The sequence below is a fragment of the Pogonomyrmex barbatus genome, unplaced genomic scaffold (assembly GCF_055798465.1).
Source record: "Pogonomyrmex barbatus isolate J1 unplaced genomic scaffold, ASM5579846v1 scaffold23, whole genome shotgun sequence".
Classification (NCBI taxonomy): Eukaryota; Metazoa; Arthropoda; class Insecta; order Hymenoptera; family Formicidae; genus Pogonomyrmex; species Pogonomyrmex barbatus.
In genome coordinates, this window is record NW_028297120.1 from 2743691 (window position 1) to 2762958 (window position 19268).

Here is a 19268-nt window from a genome sequence, read left to right on the forward strand (position 1 = left end):
ATGGTTGGATAAAAACACGATATAATCATCACTGACGTGAAAAACCCCGTCATTATAAAAACGGTTTACAAGCCACAGCCATTCACGCACGCGACGGACATGCTCGCGAGCGGCAGGAGCATCCAAAAACTCTTCCGCAACATCGTTCACGACGACGTCGAAGTCGTCATCAGATGCTTCCGCCGCGGCCCGATCGTCAAAAACCGGCGGCATCACGACCATAATTCCCTTGAGAACCCATGATAACACAAGGAAGGCACTTCGACAACTGACGAAATGCAGCCAGAGAGCTCATCGCAAAAATGAAATATTAGAAGGATCACACCGATATAATAAATAAGACACCAAGAGAAACGATATACGTCGTAAAAAAGCAAGCTCAACAGACTCACAGGAGAATCGTTTAACTTAAGATAACAAATTCAGAATAAAGCAATATTACACCTGGGAACAGGATAAAAAAAAAGAAAAAACGCCGAATTCGAGCATCGACAAATTTTCAGGAGAAATAAGAATTTTTATTTTTGCAGAATACAGATATGGATGACCAATGGAGAAGAAGAGAAAAAATTACTATTTGAAGTAGAAAACTTCGAGCACCACCCCGGAATATACTTCGAGGAAATAGGAAAACTGAACATAATCGAGTCATTCTGGAAGATAATTATAAAAATAGATATTTCGCCAATCGAAAAGCGAACAGAACAAATAGAAGAATACATTCAAAAAACGCAAAATATATGCACAATATTACACCTCACAAACAAGGGGTCATGTCAAAACTATAATATCATCATTGAAAACAATTATCAGCGGTTAAAACACTTAATAAAAAGAATAAACGCTCTGTATAAAGCACAAGAGACAAAAACGAAACGAGGACTAATAGATGGAATAGGAACTATTGCCAAAACATTATTTGGAACAATGGACAATGAAGATAGAAAATTAATCAATGAGCAACTAAGTATCCTAGACAACAAACGACAGAGCACATAATAAAGAACCAAATCAAAATCATAAACGACAATAGCGCACATAAATAACCATGAAGAAATAATTCAGAATAACGAAAACATTTTAGCTAATGCAATCAAAAAATTAGAAATGATGCTAACAACAGAAATAAGTAGCGAAAATATAAAAGAACACTTTATAATCACCAACGCAATACTTGCAGCAGTGACACAAAACGCGGAAGACACGCTAGAATACCTAACGGCGATAAAAAGTGGAATATTACACCCACGACTAATACCGTTAGAAGAAATAATAAAAAATCTTAAAGAAGCAATCACACAAATACCATAAGGATCATATTTCCCATTTAAAATAAGGGAAGAGGATTGGCATACAATAGAAAAAGTAACGACAATGAGCGCGCACTGCGACAAAACAAACGTGTACACAATCCTACATTTCCCGTTAATTGCACTTCCGCTATATGAAATATTAAACGTAATACCACTACCGGTACCATACAAACAAAATATATCCGCATTAATTGAGACGAACAATCCATTAATCGCTTTGGATACTAACAGACACACGTACGCAAAACTAACTCACGAAAAATTAAAACAATGCAAGCAAATAAATACAAATTACTTGTGCGAACAAATCTTTCCAATAAGAAATGTAAAAACTGACCCGCTATGCGAAATAGATGTATATATAGAAAATGACAACTGTTATAATAATTGTAAAATTAAATACATAACAATAAAAAATAGCATATGGATAGCCTTAAGCAATTCATATTCTTGGCTATATTCCACACCAGCGAAACAAACTATTACAATTTCATGCAAAAATAATAAAGAAACGCGTACCATTACAAATACAGGAAAAATAACGTTATCAGACAATTGCAAAATAGTCACATCAGACGCGACAATAAAATCTACAAGCACCAATAAGGGAAAAGAAATAAAAATATATCTACCAAAATATAATATTACACTACTAAGCGAAACTTTCAAGGCAAATAAGACAGAGAAATTAAAATTAAAAGTTATACAAGACGCAACAGACCTGACAGAATTAACAAAGAAATTAAATGACATGAAAAACGAAATAAACAATAACGAGACACCTTTTTTTCAACAAAAACACTTTGTATATTCAGTATCAATTAGCAGCTCATTAATAAGAATCATTGCTATCGCAACAATAATAATTGTATTAAGAAAGAAAAAACAAAACGAAATAATAACTCATGCAATGTAGATTGCGCCGTTAGAGTAAGCGAAAATATTCGATTCTAAGTAAACGATTATACCAAAAAATGTATCGGGAAAAAAAAAACAAAAATTATGTAAAAAGCGAAAACTTCGTACCTCTGTTTTCTTTTAATAACAGGGGGGGGGATGTTGTAGCCAGGTCTACAACCAATAATAAAAGTAGTCCGCATGGCAACAAAATTAGGTCGCATGAACCTCGAAAAGTCTTTCGAAAGATGACACAAATGTGTGACCGCCGAAATTGCGACCAGTCTTTCGAAAGACCGCAGAAATGCATCGCGAGAACATTGCGAAAAAATCTATCAGCAAATTCCTAAATTTGATGATCAAATCGAGCGTAATATTGATTAATCAATATCACGCAACCGATCGACGCAATCGATCAGAATGCTGACCAGGCATCGATCAGACTATATAACCGGTTACACAAGGCGAAATAGATAGAGTCGGGAATCAATCAAACATAACGTGTCGTTCGGAATCGTTATTATAATTATCGCGCAAGATATTACACGAGCACAGCGAAGTTCACGCGAGCCGTACTATCAACGTCTCAGGTGACATACTCGGTCGACGGCCGCCAGAGTAACGCGATACGCGCCCGCCAACGTTTAACCGTGTGTGAAAGAAATAAAATAAGTAATATTAAATCCAAGAAATTGTGCAATTGTTAAATAAATCAAGTAACATAAAGAAAGTGTGTTAGTGATTTCAAGAAGATTTCCTTCCATTCGTTTGATCCTGCTCGGAGTCCCAACTCCTTAGGCTTAACGAACCCGATTATCTCTAAAAATTAACGTTGTAGCCCATCCGGGGTACAACAATATGTATATATAAAAACAGAACTGGGACATAAACAAAAGGCAATAGTTTTCCGTCGATAACGGCATTAGATCGCCAATTATAAATTGCATACGTAACACAAGCGTTCTCGAGAGTAACTGATGTACCGATTCTTCTTCCTGACATGGCCTTGAGTGACGAGCATACTCGTTGCTCTGCCGAGCGTTCTCGGCGACTGCTCCTGTCTTGTGTGAGGGCGTATCCTCACACGACTCCTCGAGATCCTAGAGAGCGTCCCGGTGGTCGTCCGCCTTCGTGTTCGAGCGTACTCGCATGCGGCCCCTGATTCATTCCCCGCTGAGTGCTCCGTCAATGGAGACGAGAGTACTCGCCGAACGTTCTCGGCTGCCGTCATCGGGGGAGCGACTTGTCCACGGTCAATACAATCCGACCGACTCGACTAGAGGAAGACCGGAGACCGTCGGTTCCCTTCTTGCGATCTTGTCCGCGTTAGATGTAAGATCGTTCGCACTTCTGCGCGCCGTTGGATATAAGATCGTTCGTGCTCTGCGCGCCGTTGGATATAAGACCATTCGCGCTCCGCGCACTATAGATGTAAGACCGCGCTTCCGCGCGCTTTAAATGTAAAATCGCATCTTTGCACCTGCGCACGTAAAAATAAGTCACTTGTACCTAACCGTTCGCGCTCTGCGCTCAGTAGATGTAAGATCGTTCGCATCTTCGCCCGAATCTCTGTAGTCTGTGTTTTATAGTAAACTGTTGTGATTTGTTAACCGCCTTGTCTTTGATTTACTTGTTAGCCCGAGTCTCTCGAACCCCCCGTTTCCCGAATCTTGGCGCCTGGCGAGCGAAATCCGAGGCATTAAGAAGACGGACCGTTATAATATATTAGAAGTTTAATGTATTTGTTATGCTTTCTAAACTTCAATAATTTTGTTTTATATTGTCAAAAAAAATATGATACATGCAAAAATAAGAATAGCTTTATCATTTTAAATAACTTTTTTGCATTTAATTAATTGAATAAATAGAATATTAAATTTTTTTATCTGTATGTAAATAAAATCGTGTTGATATGCATATTCAAGAAATTAAGGAGAAAAAGGGACAAAATGTGACAAAGAGAAAGATTTTACATACCTTATCTAAATTGTTATAAAAATCAGTTTTTCCTGCACAAAGATATCTGCCTAAAAGTGTAGCATGAGTAGTGAACACTGTGGCCACATCCACATGTCTTGTTCTCAAAGCAATTAAGCCAATACCAGCTTGCCATTCGTGACAATGTACGACTACTTTTGGTGAAATACTCGAGTATTCTTCAGCTGCTTTTCTATTATTTTATTGTTATAATAAAATTGATAAGTATTATTGAATTACATGGAATCATAATAGTTAAGAAAATAATAGTAGTAATTTACCTAAATTCTGCAATAAATTGACAGACTAAATATCCGAGTATTACAGCATCATTAGCTTCAATATCCAGATGAGGTATTCCAAGATTGCAAGTCTTCCACAATTCTTGTTTATACTCATCTAATTTCCAGGCAGCACTTCCAATATCAAATAGTATTATTTGAGGATTTCCATCCACCAACCAAGTCCCTGTTATCACCTTAATGGAAATATTTTATAATGTAATAAGAAAAAAAGAATATCTTGATAAAAGAATATTTTTATAAAATTATTATTATATACTATGGAAAAATAAATAAATGCATACAAAAGGTATCAATAGTTTAATACAATATTATCAAAAATGTAATCTGTATTACTAAGACAGGACAAAAGAAAGGACAAACTTAATGATAAATGATATATGAATATACAAAATCATCTTTCCATTTTTGTTTTTATTTTTAAAAAAATAAAAATGCGATACACACACACTCACCAAGATATCAGATTATCAGATCAAGATTATCGGATCTCAATAAACGGCTCAATAACGACTAATTAAGTTCTGAATAGGCGCAATCGATAACTTGAATTTAAATTATATAATAAAAGTGTTTTTAATTTTTCCTACGTGTCCTGTGAGCGGAGATATTACAATTAAAAGTCCGATTCTATAAATTTAAGAAACGTCGTCATTATTGTCACCGTCGCCGTCCGTGGACTATAGTTGCAATTTTCATCTACGCGGCGATGAAGTCCTCAGTGCGAAATATGAATGTTATATAATTTCACGGTCATTCCGCAGTCTTTCTGCATATTTTCTCTCTTCCCGCAACCTTTCCGGATATCTTCGCATCCGTTCTGCAACTTTTACGCATACTTCCGCAATCATTCCGCAATCCTCCCGTAATTTTTCCGCATATCTCTGCAATAATTCCGCAATTTTCTCACAATTTTCGTATATCTCCGCAACCATTCCGCAACTCTTTCATAATCTTCCCGCATATCTTTGCAGCTATTCCGCAACCATTCTGCAACTCTTCCGCAATTTTTCCGCATATCTTTACAGATATACCGCAATCATTCTGCAATTCTTCCATAATCCTTCCGCATATCATAGCACCGTTTCCGCAACTCTCGCAACCTTTCCGCAACCAATCCGTAACTCCTTCAACCATTCCGTATATTTCCGCGACCACTCCACATTCCATAACTCTTTCGCACAATCTTTCCGCACAACTCCGTAACCATTTCACAAGTCTCTCATAATTTTTCCGTAATTCTTCCGCAACCTTTCTGCGTATCTTTGCACTTCTTCCGCAACTCTTCCGCAACCTTCCCGCAACCATTCCGGAACCATTCTGCAATTCTTTTATAATCTTTCCGCATATCTTTGCACCTCTTTCGCCTCTTTCTTTAAAATTTTTCTGCCGCTATTCTTAAAATTTTTATTTTTAATCGTACGGACTTCAAATTTAGCATTTATATATATATATATATTTCATTTAAAACTAAGATTTTGGCATAAGTGTGACTTTGAAATTTCCAAAATATTTTCAAGGTCATTTTTCATTTTCTTATTTTCATAATCTATAGACCTAGAGGATTATAAATAACGCAACTTTGTACTTTAATTTTACTTTTGTACTTTGTACTTTTAATTTTAAAATTTGTCTGCCACCATTTTAAAAATATTTATTTTTAATTACGAGCTTCATATTCGATATATATGTTCTGTGTATTTATATATGTTTATTTAGGACAAACATTTTGGCACAGGTGATTTGAAATTCCAAAAATATTTTCAAATTTTATTTTAACAGTCTATAGACGTAAAGAATTATAAATAATGCAATTTTGTATATAATTTTAAATTTTTCGTTATTTAAAAAATTTTTATTTTTATTCATGATTTATGGACCTACAAAAACGATGTTAAAGTTTATAAAGATATAAAGATATAAAGATATAAAAAATTTTATTAATCAAATAGAAAATTATTTGACATCATATAAAAATTAAAATATTTTTTACTTTTATTTACAAATATGAACAAGATTTTATCCAAAACCAAACTAACATACAATTCGGAGCTATATGAGCTGTAATTCGCCGATTTTATTGAAACGTACATATATTCATAGAGCAATTAAATTATTTAAGACTTTTTATTAATACACTTAATGTAAAAAATTACTATTTAATTTTGACTTAAATTCTTAATTTACAAATATTTAGGAATTAGATTAATTTAGCTTAACTAAAAAATTCAATCAAATTAGAGATAAATTATTGTTAATAATTCAATTGAGATATATAAAATGTCTAGAAATATAAAATTAATCTATTAATAATATTATTAATACTTTTATGTATTTGTTCATATTTTATTTAAAGATTATATAATTTTCTTAATATCTTCAATATTATGCTTTAAATCTGTAAATCTATAAGTTTGATATAGTAACTTTAAAGTAATTCGAAAACGAAATAGCGCGGTAAACAATGCGCAATTAAATTAAATTCTTCATTTATTCTCGATATGTTTCGGCTCTAATGATTAAGCCATCTTCAGTGATACAATGACGAAAATTGAAAGGCCGAACTCTACCATGGCATAGCAAATTGTTTGTCGCCCACTTCGGTTACCAAATCACGTGATGGAAACAATTTAATCGTACCCCCAAATAATGACAAAAAACTGCATAAAGCTCTAAGATGCTTCTGATCTTTGTATATTTGGATTAAGTATTTATTGTATTATTTACTTACAACAGAGTTAAACCGTACATAATATGTGATTAAATTTTAAAGAAATTGTATAGAGTTAAAAATATAAAATAAAAATTAATAAATTAAGATTAAAACACACAAATCAAAAGACAATCAAATAAGATATAAAAAGTATAAAACATATGTAAGATAAAACAAAATAATACAAGGTCGTAAAACATTTATAATTTGTTGAGAATAGAAACACAAGCATGATGTAGAAACTTCGTGTCCGTTTATAAATTTATTGTATTATTTTCGTGTAGTTTAATGAACAGTATCTCGGAAATCAATCTTTTTTCATAGTCACGTTCGACATCTAAAATTCTAACTTTGTTCCAGGAAAAGTTGTGATTGTATTCTAATCTATGATCCGTAATCATTGATCAGTGTATTGAACAAATATGACTACGATGCTTATTTAATCTTATTTTAAGTTGCCTCTTAGTTTGTCCTACATAACATTTATCGCAATTGTTGCATTCTATCTTATATACTACTTTATATACTACTATTTTTTATTGTGTCTGGTGGGATTTTTACCTTTATGGACGCGTATAAATCTATTCAATTTATTAATACTAAAGAAAGCTAGTTTAGCATCAATCGTTCTGAATTTATCAATCGTTATCGGGTTAAAAGGTGAATCATTTGGTCCTTCTGTCATTGTCCACCGATTCATTTCCATTTCTAGATATATATGTTTGTGTGTTATTATATTTATAAAATTGGAATTTGAATCTACGGGAAATGCAATCGAGAATGAAATTAGAGGAATAATCGTTATTCAGAAACATAGAAAAAATAAATTCAAAGTTTTTTTGATGGTACTGGGGATGTGATAATGAAAGAGCTCTATCCATCAATCCGTACACAACTCCCCTTTTTTAGGATAGAGGATGTTGCGATAAAAAATTTAAAAATCTCCCTGAGAAAGTTGGTTTATGATACCAATCAAAAAGGACGCCGCTAATAATTTTCATGGTAACCTCCAAGAAGTCCCACTCCCGGCCACTCATCTTAGCTGTGAATCTAGGATGGAAAGAGTTGAAAATTCGAAGTGTTTCATAACCATATTGGGTGGGATAGTCAATGTAACATTATCCATGTATCGATAATAAAATGGCAAGACTAACCCCAATTTCTCGATTGCTCTTTCTTCCAGATCCAATCTCTCATTACCAAGTCTGCTATGATCGGGGACAACGGAACCCATGGTAATCCGAAAGTTTGCCTATTAATTTATCAAAAATAAAATAAGTAGAATGCAAAAGAGAGTTTTCAAAAATTCATCCTTGGAGATGTTACAATTTCGTGCTATATCATCCCAGCGTTTGGAGATGCTATCCATAGCTAAGTCTAGAAGAATATTCGTAAACAACGATACTACGTCAAACGAAACAAAAAAGTAATCTTCTTTGATTTGACAACCCGACAGTTTTTTAACTATTTGGAAACTATTTTTTTTTTGCAATACTGTGATTTAGAAATGCTCTTCACTAACAGTTTATTAAAAACTGATGCCAATGCATAAAGGGGGCTATCGATGCATGACACAATGATTCTGAAAGGACACCCTTTAAAGTAGTTATAAATTTTAAAGTAATTATAAAATTATAAACAATTAAAAACATAAAAACTAAAAACATAAATTTTAAAGTAAAACATTTCTATAGTTCTCTTTACGCCATTTTAATTAAAAATTTTAATAACTTTTTACCGAATTATTATATAAATATCTAACTCCATTTGATTAATTGGTTGATAGATTCATAAGTGAATTAAATTTAAATAACTTGTAGACATTAAAAGAATTTTATAATTAATAAAAATTACTTATTTTTTTTAAATTTGTTAAAATTTAATTATTATTTTAACTTCAAAAGTTAAGAATATTATATATTATAAAAATATTATATTAATATTAAGAAAAGGTACTCAATTTAAGAGCATCCACTCTAATTCTTAAAATGATTAAAATTACTATGAAAAAGTTTATCATTTGATATTTCTTAAATTTTAAAAATCTATATAATATTTTATCTATAATATTTTAAATATGTAAAATATATGTGTAACTAAGCGAAGTAGATAAGAAATTGTGAATAGTAAAGATAATAATATCACAACAAACCTAGTTTTTATAAAAAAAATAAAAAAGTGTACGCGCAATGGTATGTGAAAGATTATTATATAAAATTATTACTTTTTAATGGAAAACAAGTTCTCAATTACTGACGCAAATTATATCTTCTTAAAAAAATAAAATTCAAAATTCATATCTTTGCACTCGAGAACTTTTTATTTTTATAGTTGTATGTACAAGATATATCATCATGTTATAATTATATGGCAAAAAAATGGAAATGTTATTTCTTTACATTAGGGGACTCCGATGATCTTGAGCTTGATATATGTTATAGAGGTAAGGGTACTGATCGACTTTTCCTTATAAATTAATCGGCAGTCTCATTTAGTTTTCGAGATATACTTACATAAAGCTTAATTTTGAAATGTTATTATTCTGTTTATATGACACATTGTATATAATGGATAGTGTACATACATACATATATATGTTATTTCAAGGTAGTATTTATATAAGGTAGTATTTTTGGTGGTCTCCCAGTTTATTTATTAGATATTAGTCGTTTGTATCATCAACATATGTCTTCACGAATTTCTCAGCGTTATCGATGATAAAAATAAAGTACTAAAAAATTATTTAACTGATCTGTGATACGGGTTGGGTTAGATTAGATCTTTCGACAGTGAAGATTCTCGTAGAAGGAGGGGTGGAACATACTGTCTCCAAGCATACATTTCAATGTGAAGCGAAATTCCACATGGGTTTATAATTTTTCATAATGATGATATGGTACATATTTAATCACCACTGTAATATGGATTAGATTAGATCTTTTAGTAGTGGAGTTCCCCTATAGGGGGGGGGGGGGGGAGAGTGGAACATACTGTCTCCTAGCACAGGGTCGGCAAGTGGGTACTGCTCGCTGGCGCCCAATGCCCGCGGGCAACAGTCGAGCACGCTGGGGCTAGCGTTAGGCGGCTAGGCGCAATAAAGTGAGGAGAGGGGATAACAGGAACATCTGTTCATTGAATGTGCTGTTCAAGAAGTAAAAAAATATTGTGTTGCACAAATTCAGACCCAGAATTAGCATAAATTAATAACTATCTATATTTTAAATAAACAATTCTTACAATAATATTAAATAAACAACTCTTATAACATTTAATTAGTATTTGATTTATAGTTTTCCGATATTATATACGATATATCAAGTATTATCATTTTGACAACTTAAACGAATTATTGCAAAATTCAAATGTGAATCTGTTAACTATTCGCATAATCGCAATTTATTTAATTTCATAATAGAAAATAATTGTTCACATGAATATGTAGAACCGAACATATTTACTCTCATTATTTTTGCAGCACAAGCATGTAGTTGAGGAAAATGTTTTTGAGATATATATGAATAAAATTGTACGATGTCAGTCATTGTATAAAAACAATTTTTAAGAGCAGTGTCACATTTTAAATCTATTAATTCTAATTATATGCGGGAACAATATTAATATCAACAAAAGGTGTCACAAAAATAAGTAAGTCTTCTTCTAAAACATGCATTTCCCTAAACCGACAATCGAATTCATTATAATAATTGAATAATGAAGTGAATTTATATATTTATTCTTCATTTCTTATCTTGAATGCATGGCAACAGATAATAAATTTGAAAAATGCAACAACTGTCGAGATTGATCCATAAATTAAGTTTCATTTGGAAATGCGGAACTTTATCCCAAGATACTAAAAATATTAGATACGCTCCTGAGATGTGTACAACAGATGGGCACTCGCGGGCACCCGTGCCCAATTTCAACATTTTGCCGATCCCTGTCCTAGCATACACTTTAATGCGAAGCGAGGTTCCACATGAGTTTACAACTTTCTGCACAAAATTCAATTCAAATCTACCAGGTGTATGCATAAGTTTTTTCCGGTTTTTTAGTAAAAAAAAAAAGACACGTAATTTTCAAGGGAAATTAATTTTTTTTTATTCAAAATATTGGCCATCGGCTTCTACACATTTCGCCCATCTTTCAGGTAATTTATGAATACCATGCCAGAAAAACTGCTTGTCTTTTGCGGCAAACCATTCGTCGAGCCATTTTCCAACTTCCTCGAAATTGCTGAAGTGCTGCTCTGCGAGCGCGTGCCCCATTGATGCGAAGAGATGATAGTCAGATGGCGCCAGGTCTGGGGAGTACGGCGGGTGCGGAAGGATGTCCCATCCAAGCGATTTCAAGGTGTCTTTCACTGGTTTTGCTGTGTGAGACGGCGCATTGTCGTGTAACAAAATCACTTTGCCATGTCTTCTGGTCCATTCCGGTCGTCTTTCGATTAATGCGTGGTTTAAATTAATCATTTGTTGGCGATAGCGTTGTGTATTAACGGTTTCGCCGGGCTTCAAGAGTTCATAATACACAATACCGCTCTGGTCCCACCAGACACAGAGCATGGTCTTCTTGCCGAAGCGATTTGACCTTGGTGTTGATGGACCGGCTTCGCCAGGTGAAAGCCACGATTTTTTCCGCTTCGGGTTTTCAAAATAAATCCATTTTTCGTCACCCGTCACAATTCGATACAAAAATGATTTCCTTTCGTGGCGTTGAAGCAGCATTTCACAAGTGACTTTGCGATTTTTCATTTGACGTTCATTCAAATCGTGTGGGACCCATTTACCGAGTTTATTGATCTTTCCCATTGCTCGTAAACGTCTGCTGATTGTTTCTTGTGATACATGTAATGCTTCTACTAATTGCCGTTGAGTTTGAGTTGAGTCATCATCCAATAACTCCTGCAATTGCTCGTCTTTGCATTTTTGTGGTCTACCAGAGCGCTCACTGTCTTTCACATTGAAATCACCACTTTTAAATTGTCGAAACCATGTCTCACATGTTCTAATCGATGGAGCGTGTTCACCATATGTTTCTACCAGCAAACGATGACTTTCAACAGCCTTTTTCTTTTGATTAAATAAAAAAAGCAATGCGTGCCGCAAATGTTCTTTTTCAGGCACAAAACTCGACATGATCACTGAACGATAAAACAAAGACACTAGTTTTTGGCGGACTCAACTTGTGTGTATTTGTAGTTTTAAATGTCAGGCGAACAAAATGATGTATGTGTCAAATTAATACGCTGCGTACTTTTCGCTGGCGACATCTCTTAGTTAAACTGGAAAAAACTTATGCATACACCTGGTATATGTTAATACACTGATAAAAATTAACGTATTTTTCAAACATACTTTTCTATATATAATCTTTTAATACATAATAACTACTTAAAACGTTTTGATTGTTACTCAAGAAAGTCCTTGACAACTTATGTCCAGGTCAAGATTATCAGAGCTATATCCCCTAATGTAAAAATATTTATTTAACATTTATATAAGTATATCTCAAAAACTACCGCCAAATTAAGTTATAAGAAAGAGATGATCAGTACTCTCACCTCTGTAACATATATCAAGGTCAAGGTCATCGTAGTTGTGTTTCCTGAATTAATGTAAAAATTTATGGAAATATATATATATATATATATATATATATATATATATATATATATATATATATATATATATGCAAACGGGGAATATTTCGCTGATTAATATTTTTTTGTTTGATTTTGAATAAAGATTGAATTTTACAAAAAAGAACTCAGAACTTTTTTGTACACCTAATATATATATATATATATATATATATATATATAGTCAGAGTACACCTCACTGACATGCACTACTATCAGAGCAGTCAACCGATACATCCGCACGAGCAACGACCATGCGAGCGTATCGATATATCTACTAATGTAAGTCATAAAAGCAATCATTTATAAAAAGCGAATGTTCACAACGAAGGACATTATAGCGCGTGCTACCTGGCCTAAGCCGCGGTCAATAAATAAACACGTAAAACTTCCAAATACTATTTCCGCGATAAACACCATAAGAAACGCGTTAAGAGAAATACGCGACAGCGTGTGCCGTGTATTAAAATACGAGAGCGATGAAGACGTCATAACCAAACGCGAATTTCCGTTCGACGAAGATTATAGTTTGCTCGCATTAAATCATTCCGACTCTCAAACCAACCGGGAAATGCGTTGGCATTTCTAATATTGAAAGACGCGCGTAACATGATTCCAGAGATCGACGACATGTCACGAGGACATATGTACGAATTTTTTAATGCAAGCGCGTACGTTATAAAAAACATACACCCTGCGGACAAACAATCCTTATTGGAGGCCATCCTTTGCACAAAATTCAAAGGCAAAGCTATGATGGGACTTCTGTACGCGAGACATAGTAAGTTTCAAGCAATTAAAGCGAGAATTAGAAAAAGAATACTTAAGCAAACGGAGTACCGCACATTTGCAACTCGAATTCAACTCGCTTAAGTAAAAACCAAATGAGAGCGCGCAAGAATTTGGCAGATGAATAGATAACGTAGCCATAGAACTATACGAGTCCATGGAAGAAAGCAAGAATCATACTGTCGAACAGCAACGTGCGATTATAGAAAAAAGAGCAGGCGTTATACAATTATCAGAACGGGCTACACGAGAACATTAAATTAATCGTGCAATCGCACAATACAAAATATCACAAGAAGCAATCGCAAGGACTAATGCAGAGGAAAAAACGCGAGGGTCCAGCGCGCGAATGCCGGCACACAGAAACCGAAATGTGTATCATTCTAACACGGCACAAACCCGAAGCCTGCGTTGCAACAAATGCGGAACAATCGATCACGGGCAGCCGCTTTACAAATAAATTCAATCTGTCTAAGCCAGAAGAGCAACCTCGCGTAAACGCGATTGAAAAGCAATGTAGTTATTGCAAAAAGACAGGACATTTGCCGGAATGCTGGACATTAAACGGAAAATCGGAAAAAATGATAGAAATTCATCAAAAAAAATTTCCCAAATCACAAAAAAAAAATTCCGCGAAAAATTTTAAAAATAAAAAAGGCGAAACCGGTGAAAGAAAATCGTCCCGCATCCCGCGTCAGAGTATCGCGTGGCACATGTTAAGGGGACATCGCTCGTTAACATCGGATTAAATGCGATCACATTACCTGTTGCAGAAGCCAAAAGTAGAAAAATAAATTTCTTATTCGATACGGACGCATCAGCGACAATAAAATTAAAATATGTATTAAAACCACGTTATAATTTATGAAGAAAAAATTAAATTAACTGGTATAAAATAATGGGGCACTGGTATAAAATAACAGGACATGAAATAATAACACTAGGTAGAACACACATTACAATCGAACTATCTCGAAGAAAGATACAACACCCGGTATATATAGTGCGAGATAACGCGCCAATGGAATACGATGCGATCTTAGGATCGGACTTCATTTGGCGACATATAAAACATTCGACCATAAAACAAATTCTGTACAATTCAGAGATACAAATTTCAAACTCTAATCAGGGCATGTGACTTTAGGGCCGCGCAGTGAAACAATTGTACAAGTCACGACAAATCAAAATAAAATTGGATTAACAAAACCGGAAGAAATGATGAATTTTTATCGGATGTTGCCTAGTCGAATCACAAAATTATACATGTCCAATTAGTATAGTAAATGTAACTGAAGAAGAAAAAATCATTCAAGTACCACAAGTAACATTAGAAGATATAGATATAAAAGAACGCAAAAGTCTGTAAACGCAATATAAACAAGGAGCAAAAATACAAAAGTCTGTCGGGAAGAACGAATACAGAATTCGTTACGCATAAAGCATTTAAATACGGAAGAACAAAAATCTCTATTAGAATTATGTCGCAAATACAATGATGTATTTCACTTAGAAAGAGACACATTAATGTGCACAAAAAAAATAGAGCACAAAATATCAGTACGAACAGATTCGGCACCGGTAAAGATACGTCCTTACCGTTTACCCGAAAAGCATAAAAACGAAGTATTGGGTTGTCCGGAAAGTTCGTGCCAATTTTTGATAGGTGGCGTAAGGACAGGTCTGAATATATCAGAACGATTAAAAACAAATGACATGCGTACATATCGTAAAAGACGGTACTTCAGGCATATTTGGAAAAAAATTTGGTTACAATACGTTAATTTTTGTCAGTTTTATACGCCTTTGAATATGGAAGAAAACAAAGTGCATTTTAGGCATTTAATGCTTTTCTTTTACCGGAAAGGCAAAAATGCCACACAAGCGAACAAGATATGCGCTGTTTATGACGAAGATATTGAAAGAACTGTGCGGAAGTGGTTTGCTAGGTTTAAAGCTGGTGATTTCAACCTTAAAGATCAAGAACGCCCGGGTAGGCCCTCCACCACGGATGAAGATCAGATTAAAACACTGATCGAGAATAATCCACGCTATACGACACGTAAATTAGCAGAAATGTTAAATATGTCAAAATCCACCATCCACGAGCATTTTGTGAAGCTTGGCTACATAAACCGTTTCGATGTATGGGTTCCCCATGATTTAACGGAGAAAAATCTGATGGATCGCATTTCCATTTGCGACTGGCTCTATAAACGCAAGGAGGAGACAGCATTTTTGAAGCAAGTAATGACGGGGAATGAAAAATGAATCATTTATAATAATGAACGAAAAAGATCTTGGGGAAAGCGGAATGAACCACCTTTAGCCACTCCAAAAGCCGGTCTTCATCCAAAAAAGGTCATGCTCTATGTCTGGTGGAATTGGAAAGGAATCTTGTATTAGCTTTTACCAAACAATGAGACAATAAATTCAGAGAAGTATTATTCCCAATTAGACGAATTAAAGATAGCAATTGAACAAAAACGTCCAGAAATAGCGAATCGGAAGGGCGTCGTGTTTCATCAGGACAATGCGCGGCCTCATGTGTCTTTGATAACTCGACAAAAGTTGTTGGAGCTCGGTTGGGATGTTCTACCCCATCCACTATATTCACCAGATCTCGCGCTCTCTGATTTCCACCTATTTCGATCATTACAAAATTCCCTTAATGGAAAAAACTTCAACTCTTTGGTCGAGATAAAAAATCACGTAGAAAAGTTTTTCGCTGAAAAACCTGAGATTCTGGAAGGACAGAATTTTCAAGTTGCCTGAAAGATGGAGAAAGATAGTAGAACAGAATGGCACCTATATAATTTAATAAATGTATACTAAAATTTAAATCTTTTGCGTTTCAATTTTCCTTCAAAATCGGCACGAACTTTTCGGACAACCCAATAAATAGAAAAATCCAAGAAATGCTAGAGCAGGACATTATCAGATCAAATGTCAGCCAATGGAACGCACCACTATTAGTCGTGCCGAAAAAGACAGTACGCAGAGGATGATCAAAGAAACTCGATGTATTATGGACTTTACATAATATTAGAAAAAATAGGCGGAAACTATAAAATAAAGGGGTCGCCACATAATAAACGCGAACTGATTAAAAACGTTCATGGAAAACTAAAGAGAAAAGTAAAAAACATAAAATAGACACTAAAAGGAAAATATTGGGACTTACCAATACAAAGACAACCATAAAATTCCAAGATATGATCCACAACCAAAGTTATACGCTAATAGTAATCAGATAAATTAAGCCATCAAAACTAAGTATATATACACACGCACCGCGCGCGCGCACACGCACGCACGCACGCACGCATGCACGCACGCACGCACACGTTAAACTAATGTGAAAATGTCAATCCATTTGGGAATACTCATCCAGGCGGAAGACAGCTGTCCGCAACTGTCGAGTTTTCCGCATCGGACTCATCGGAAGAGTCCGCGGCCAACCACGCCGCAAAACATTGAAATTCGACATTTCCCGACTCCCCACACTCGGACTCTCTTCGGTTTGAAACTTCTAAGCGCGAACGAAGCTGATTGCCTCTCACTAGCAGCAGGAGAAACAGGAAGGAGAGGGTCCAAAGGAGCCGTGTTGAAATTGATTCCCGCCATAGACATCAAAATATTCGCGCCAGCACATCTCCTCTACCGCACTTATAAACTCTCCCGTATATGACCGATCGTTAAGTGTCGCAGAGAGAGCAGATATAACATTCAAACGAGCAACGTACGGATCTAAGAACGTAACGGGCAAATTCGTAGTGACCTGGCATAAATCGTGCACTACTGAATAATCCTCCATCATAATACTCGGGTCGCGCGGAACCTTAAAGTCAAAAAGACAATGCGAAACTAATATAATATAGAATAAAAAGCAAGCAGAAAGCGGTTATCATAAAAGACACCGCGAAATTAGAATAAGAAAAGGAGGAGAGGAAGGATAGGCACTGTGAGAAAAAGCAAATACAAAAGATTCACAGAGAACATTCTTTAGTTGAGAAAGCGAAATAGGAATAAAGTAACATTTTTCCAAAGAATTCGATAAAAAAAAAAACATCTACCTTCGACACCAAAAAATTCTTCTTACAGAATAAGAAATTTTATTTAAATATTACGAAATAAATCATGCGTGCAACTTAATTAAAAAATATTAAGCAAAATCTATAAATAAAAATAAAAAACAATAAGAAAAACTCATCAGAAAAGTTCCAAGGAAACGTCTATAGAAATATCCAAAAAACTAATCATTACAAATGATCACTAAAACTAAGCACTACACTAAAATTTAAACTAAAAACAACAGTTATTTCAATTGCTCCGAATTATGCTCTAGGAGAGCGTCCCCTCACTTCCTCAGAATTGCCCGCCGGGTCATATTATCTTCAGCATTATCTAAATCTCTCTGCGGCATACTACACAACAACTCAAAAAGTTCAATCATCCACAGTAGCTCCGGGTTCAGCATACGGATTGTTAAGGAAATACTAAATGGAATCCTCGTCAACTTGAAAGTTACCATTATTATATTGTAATGGCAGGGCCGTTACGAACCCACATACATATATATATATATATATATATATATATATATACATACATATACATAAATATATACACATATAGAAACGCTTAGCTTACTATCCTGCACTATCCATCCCGCTTGCACGTACACCACTTGCGCTATCGCAGTCGCTCGCTTGCCTATAGTCGCACGCGCCATCTCGCTCACGCTATCTCGCTCGCGGTGCCCCCACGCGATACCGACTCCCCGCCACCGGACCGACGGCGCGTAGTGGGGAACGCCGGCCGGCCGGCCGAGACATCGAGACCAGATCCTATCCTGCGATCCGACTCCCGATACCGACCTAACCAGTACCTACTACCTCTCGGGGCCAAGGTTTCACTTGGCTCTGCCGGGTTTCACCGACTTTCTCTACCTACGGGCTGAGGTTTCACTCAGCTCTGTCGGGTTTCGCTGACTCCTGTCACCGCTCCACGGGCTGAGATTTCACTCAGCTCTGTCGGGTTTCGCCGACTCCTGTCACCACTCCACGGGCTGAGGTTTTACTCAGCTCTATCGGGTTTCGCCGACTCCTGTCACCGCTCCACGGGCTGAGGTTTTACTCAGCTCTGTCGGGTTTCGCCGACTCCTGTCACCGCTCCACGGGCTGAGGTTTCACTCAGCTCTGTCGAGTTTCGCCGACTCCTGTCACCGCTCCTCGGGCTGAGGTTTCGCTCAGCTCCACCGGGTTTCGCCGGTTTCCGTTGCGAAGGCAGGGCTCGACGTGGCACTCGACCCTGCCCGCAATACCTAACCGTCCCGCCTGACATTAGCTCGTAAGTGCATGCGATAGAGATTAAGGCCGCTAGTTATAAGTCAGTAATCCTAAGATCCCTAGTGGTAACCGCGCCGTATAAATAGACCGTTGTCGACCGCACGCCGCACCCGTCCTGCGCATCTCATCGCCTTACGCCAACCGGTTGCGTCTCCGCTTTGCTACCAGCGACATCATCCGGCTCTGCACTACTCTATATCTACCTTTCCACCAATAAGCGATCTTTTCGCCGCCACTTGTGTTCGCGTACGCTTGAGTCTCCCCTCCTCTCGAACCCGGACACCG

At 35.7% G+C, this 19268-nt stretch overlaps 1 protein-coding gene and 1 long non-coding RNA gene across 7 annotated transcripts in view; both read right to left on the minus strand.

Annotated features, from left to right (window-relative positions):
• GlyS (glycogen [starch] synthase) overlaps window positions 1-19268 on the minus strand; it is an 81963-nt gene that overhangs the window by 16193 nt on the left and 46502 nt on the right. For all 6 annotated transcript variants that reach the window (XM_089078489.1, XM_089078488.1, XM_025219653.2 and 3 more), the window contains 2 exons: window positions 4469-4665; window positions 4188-4380 (listed from right to left, as the gene is read on the minus strand). In XM_089078489.1, the coding sequence (XP_088934615.1) occupies window positions 4188-4380; window positions 4469-4665 (390 nt within the window). The remainder of the gene's footprint in view (window positions 1-4187; window positions 4381-4468; window positions 4666-19268) is intronic.
• Window positions 5718-9103, minus strand: LOC105432336 (uncharacterized). The gene is made up of 2 exons (XR_968385.2): window positions 8357-9103; window positions 5718-8252 (listed from the first exon to the last, which is right to left on the minus strand). It is a non-coding gene; the product is annotated as an uncharacterized LOC105432336 (long non-coding RNA).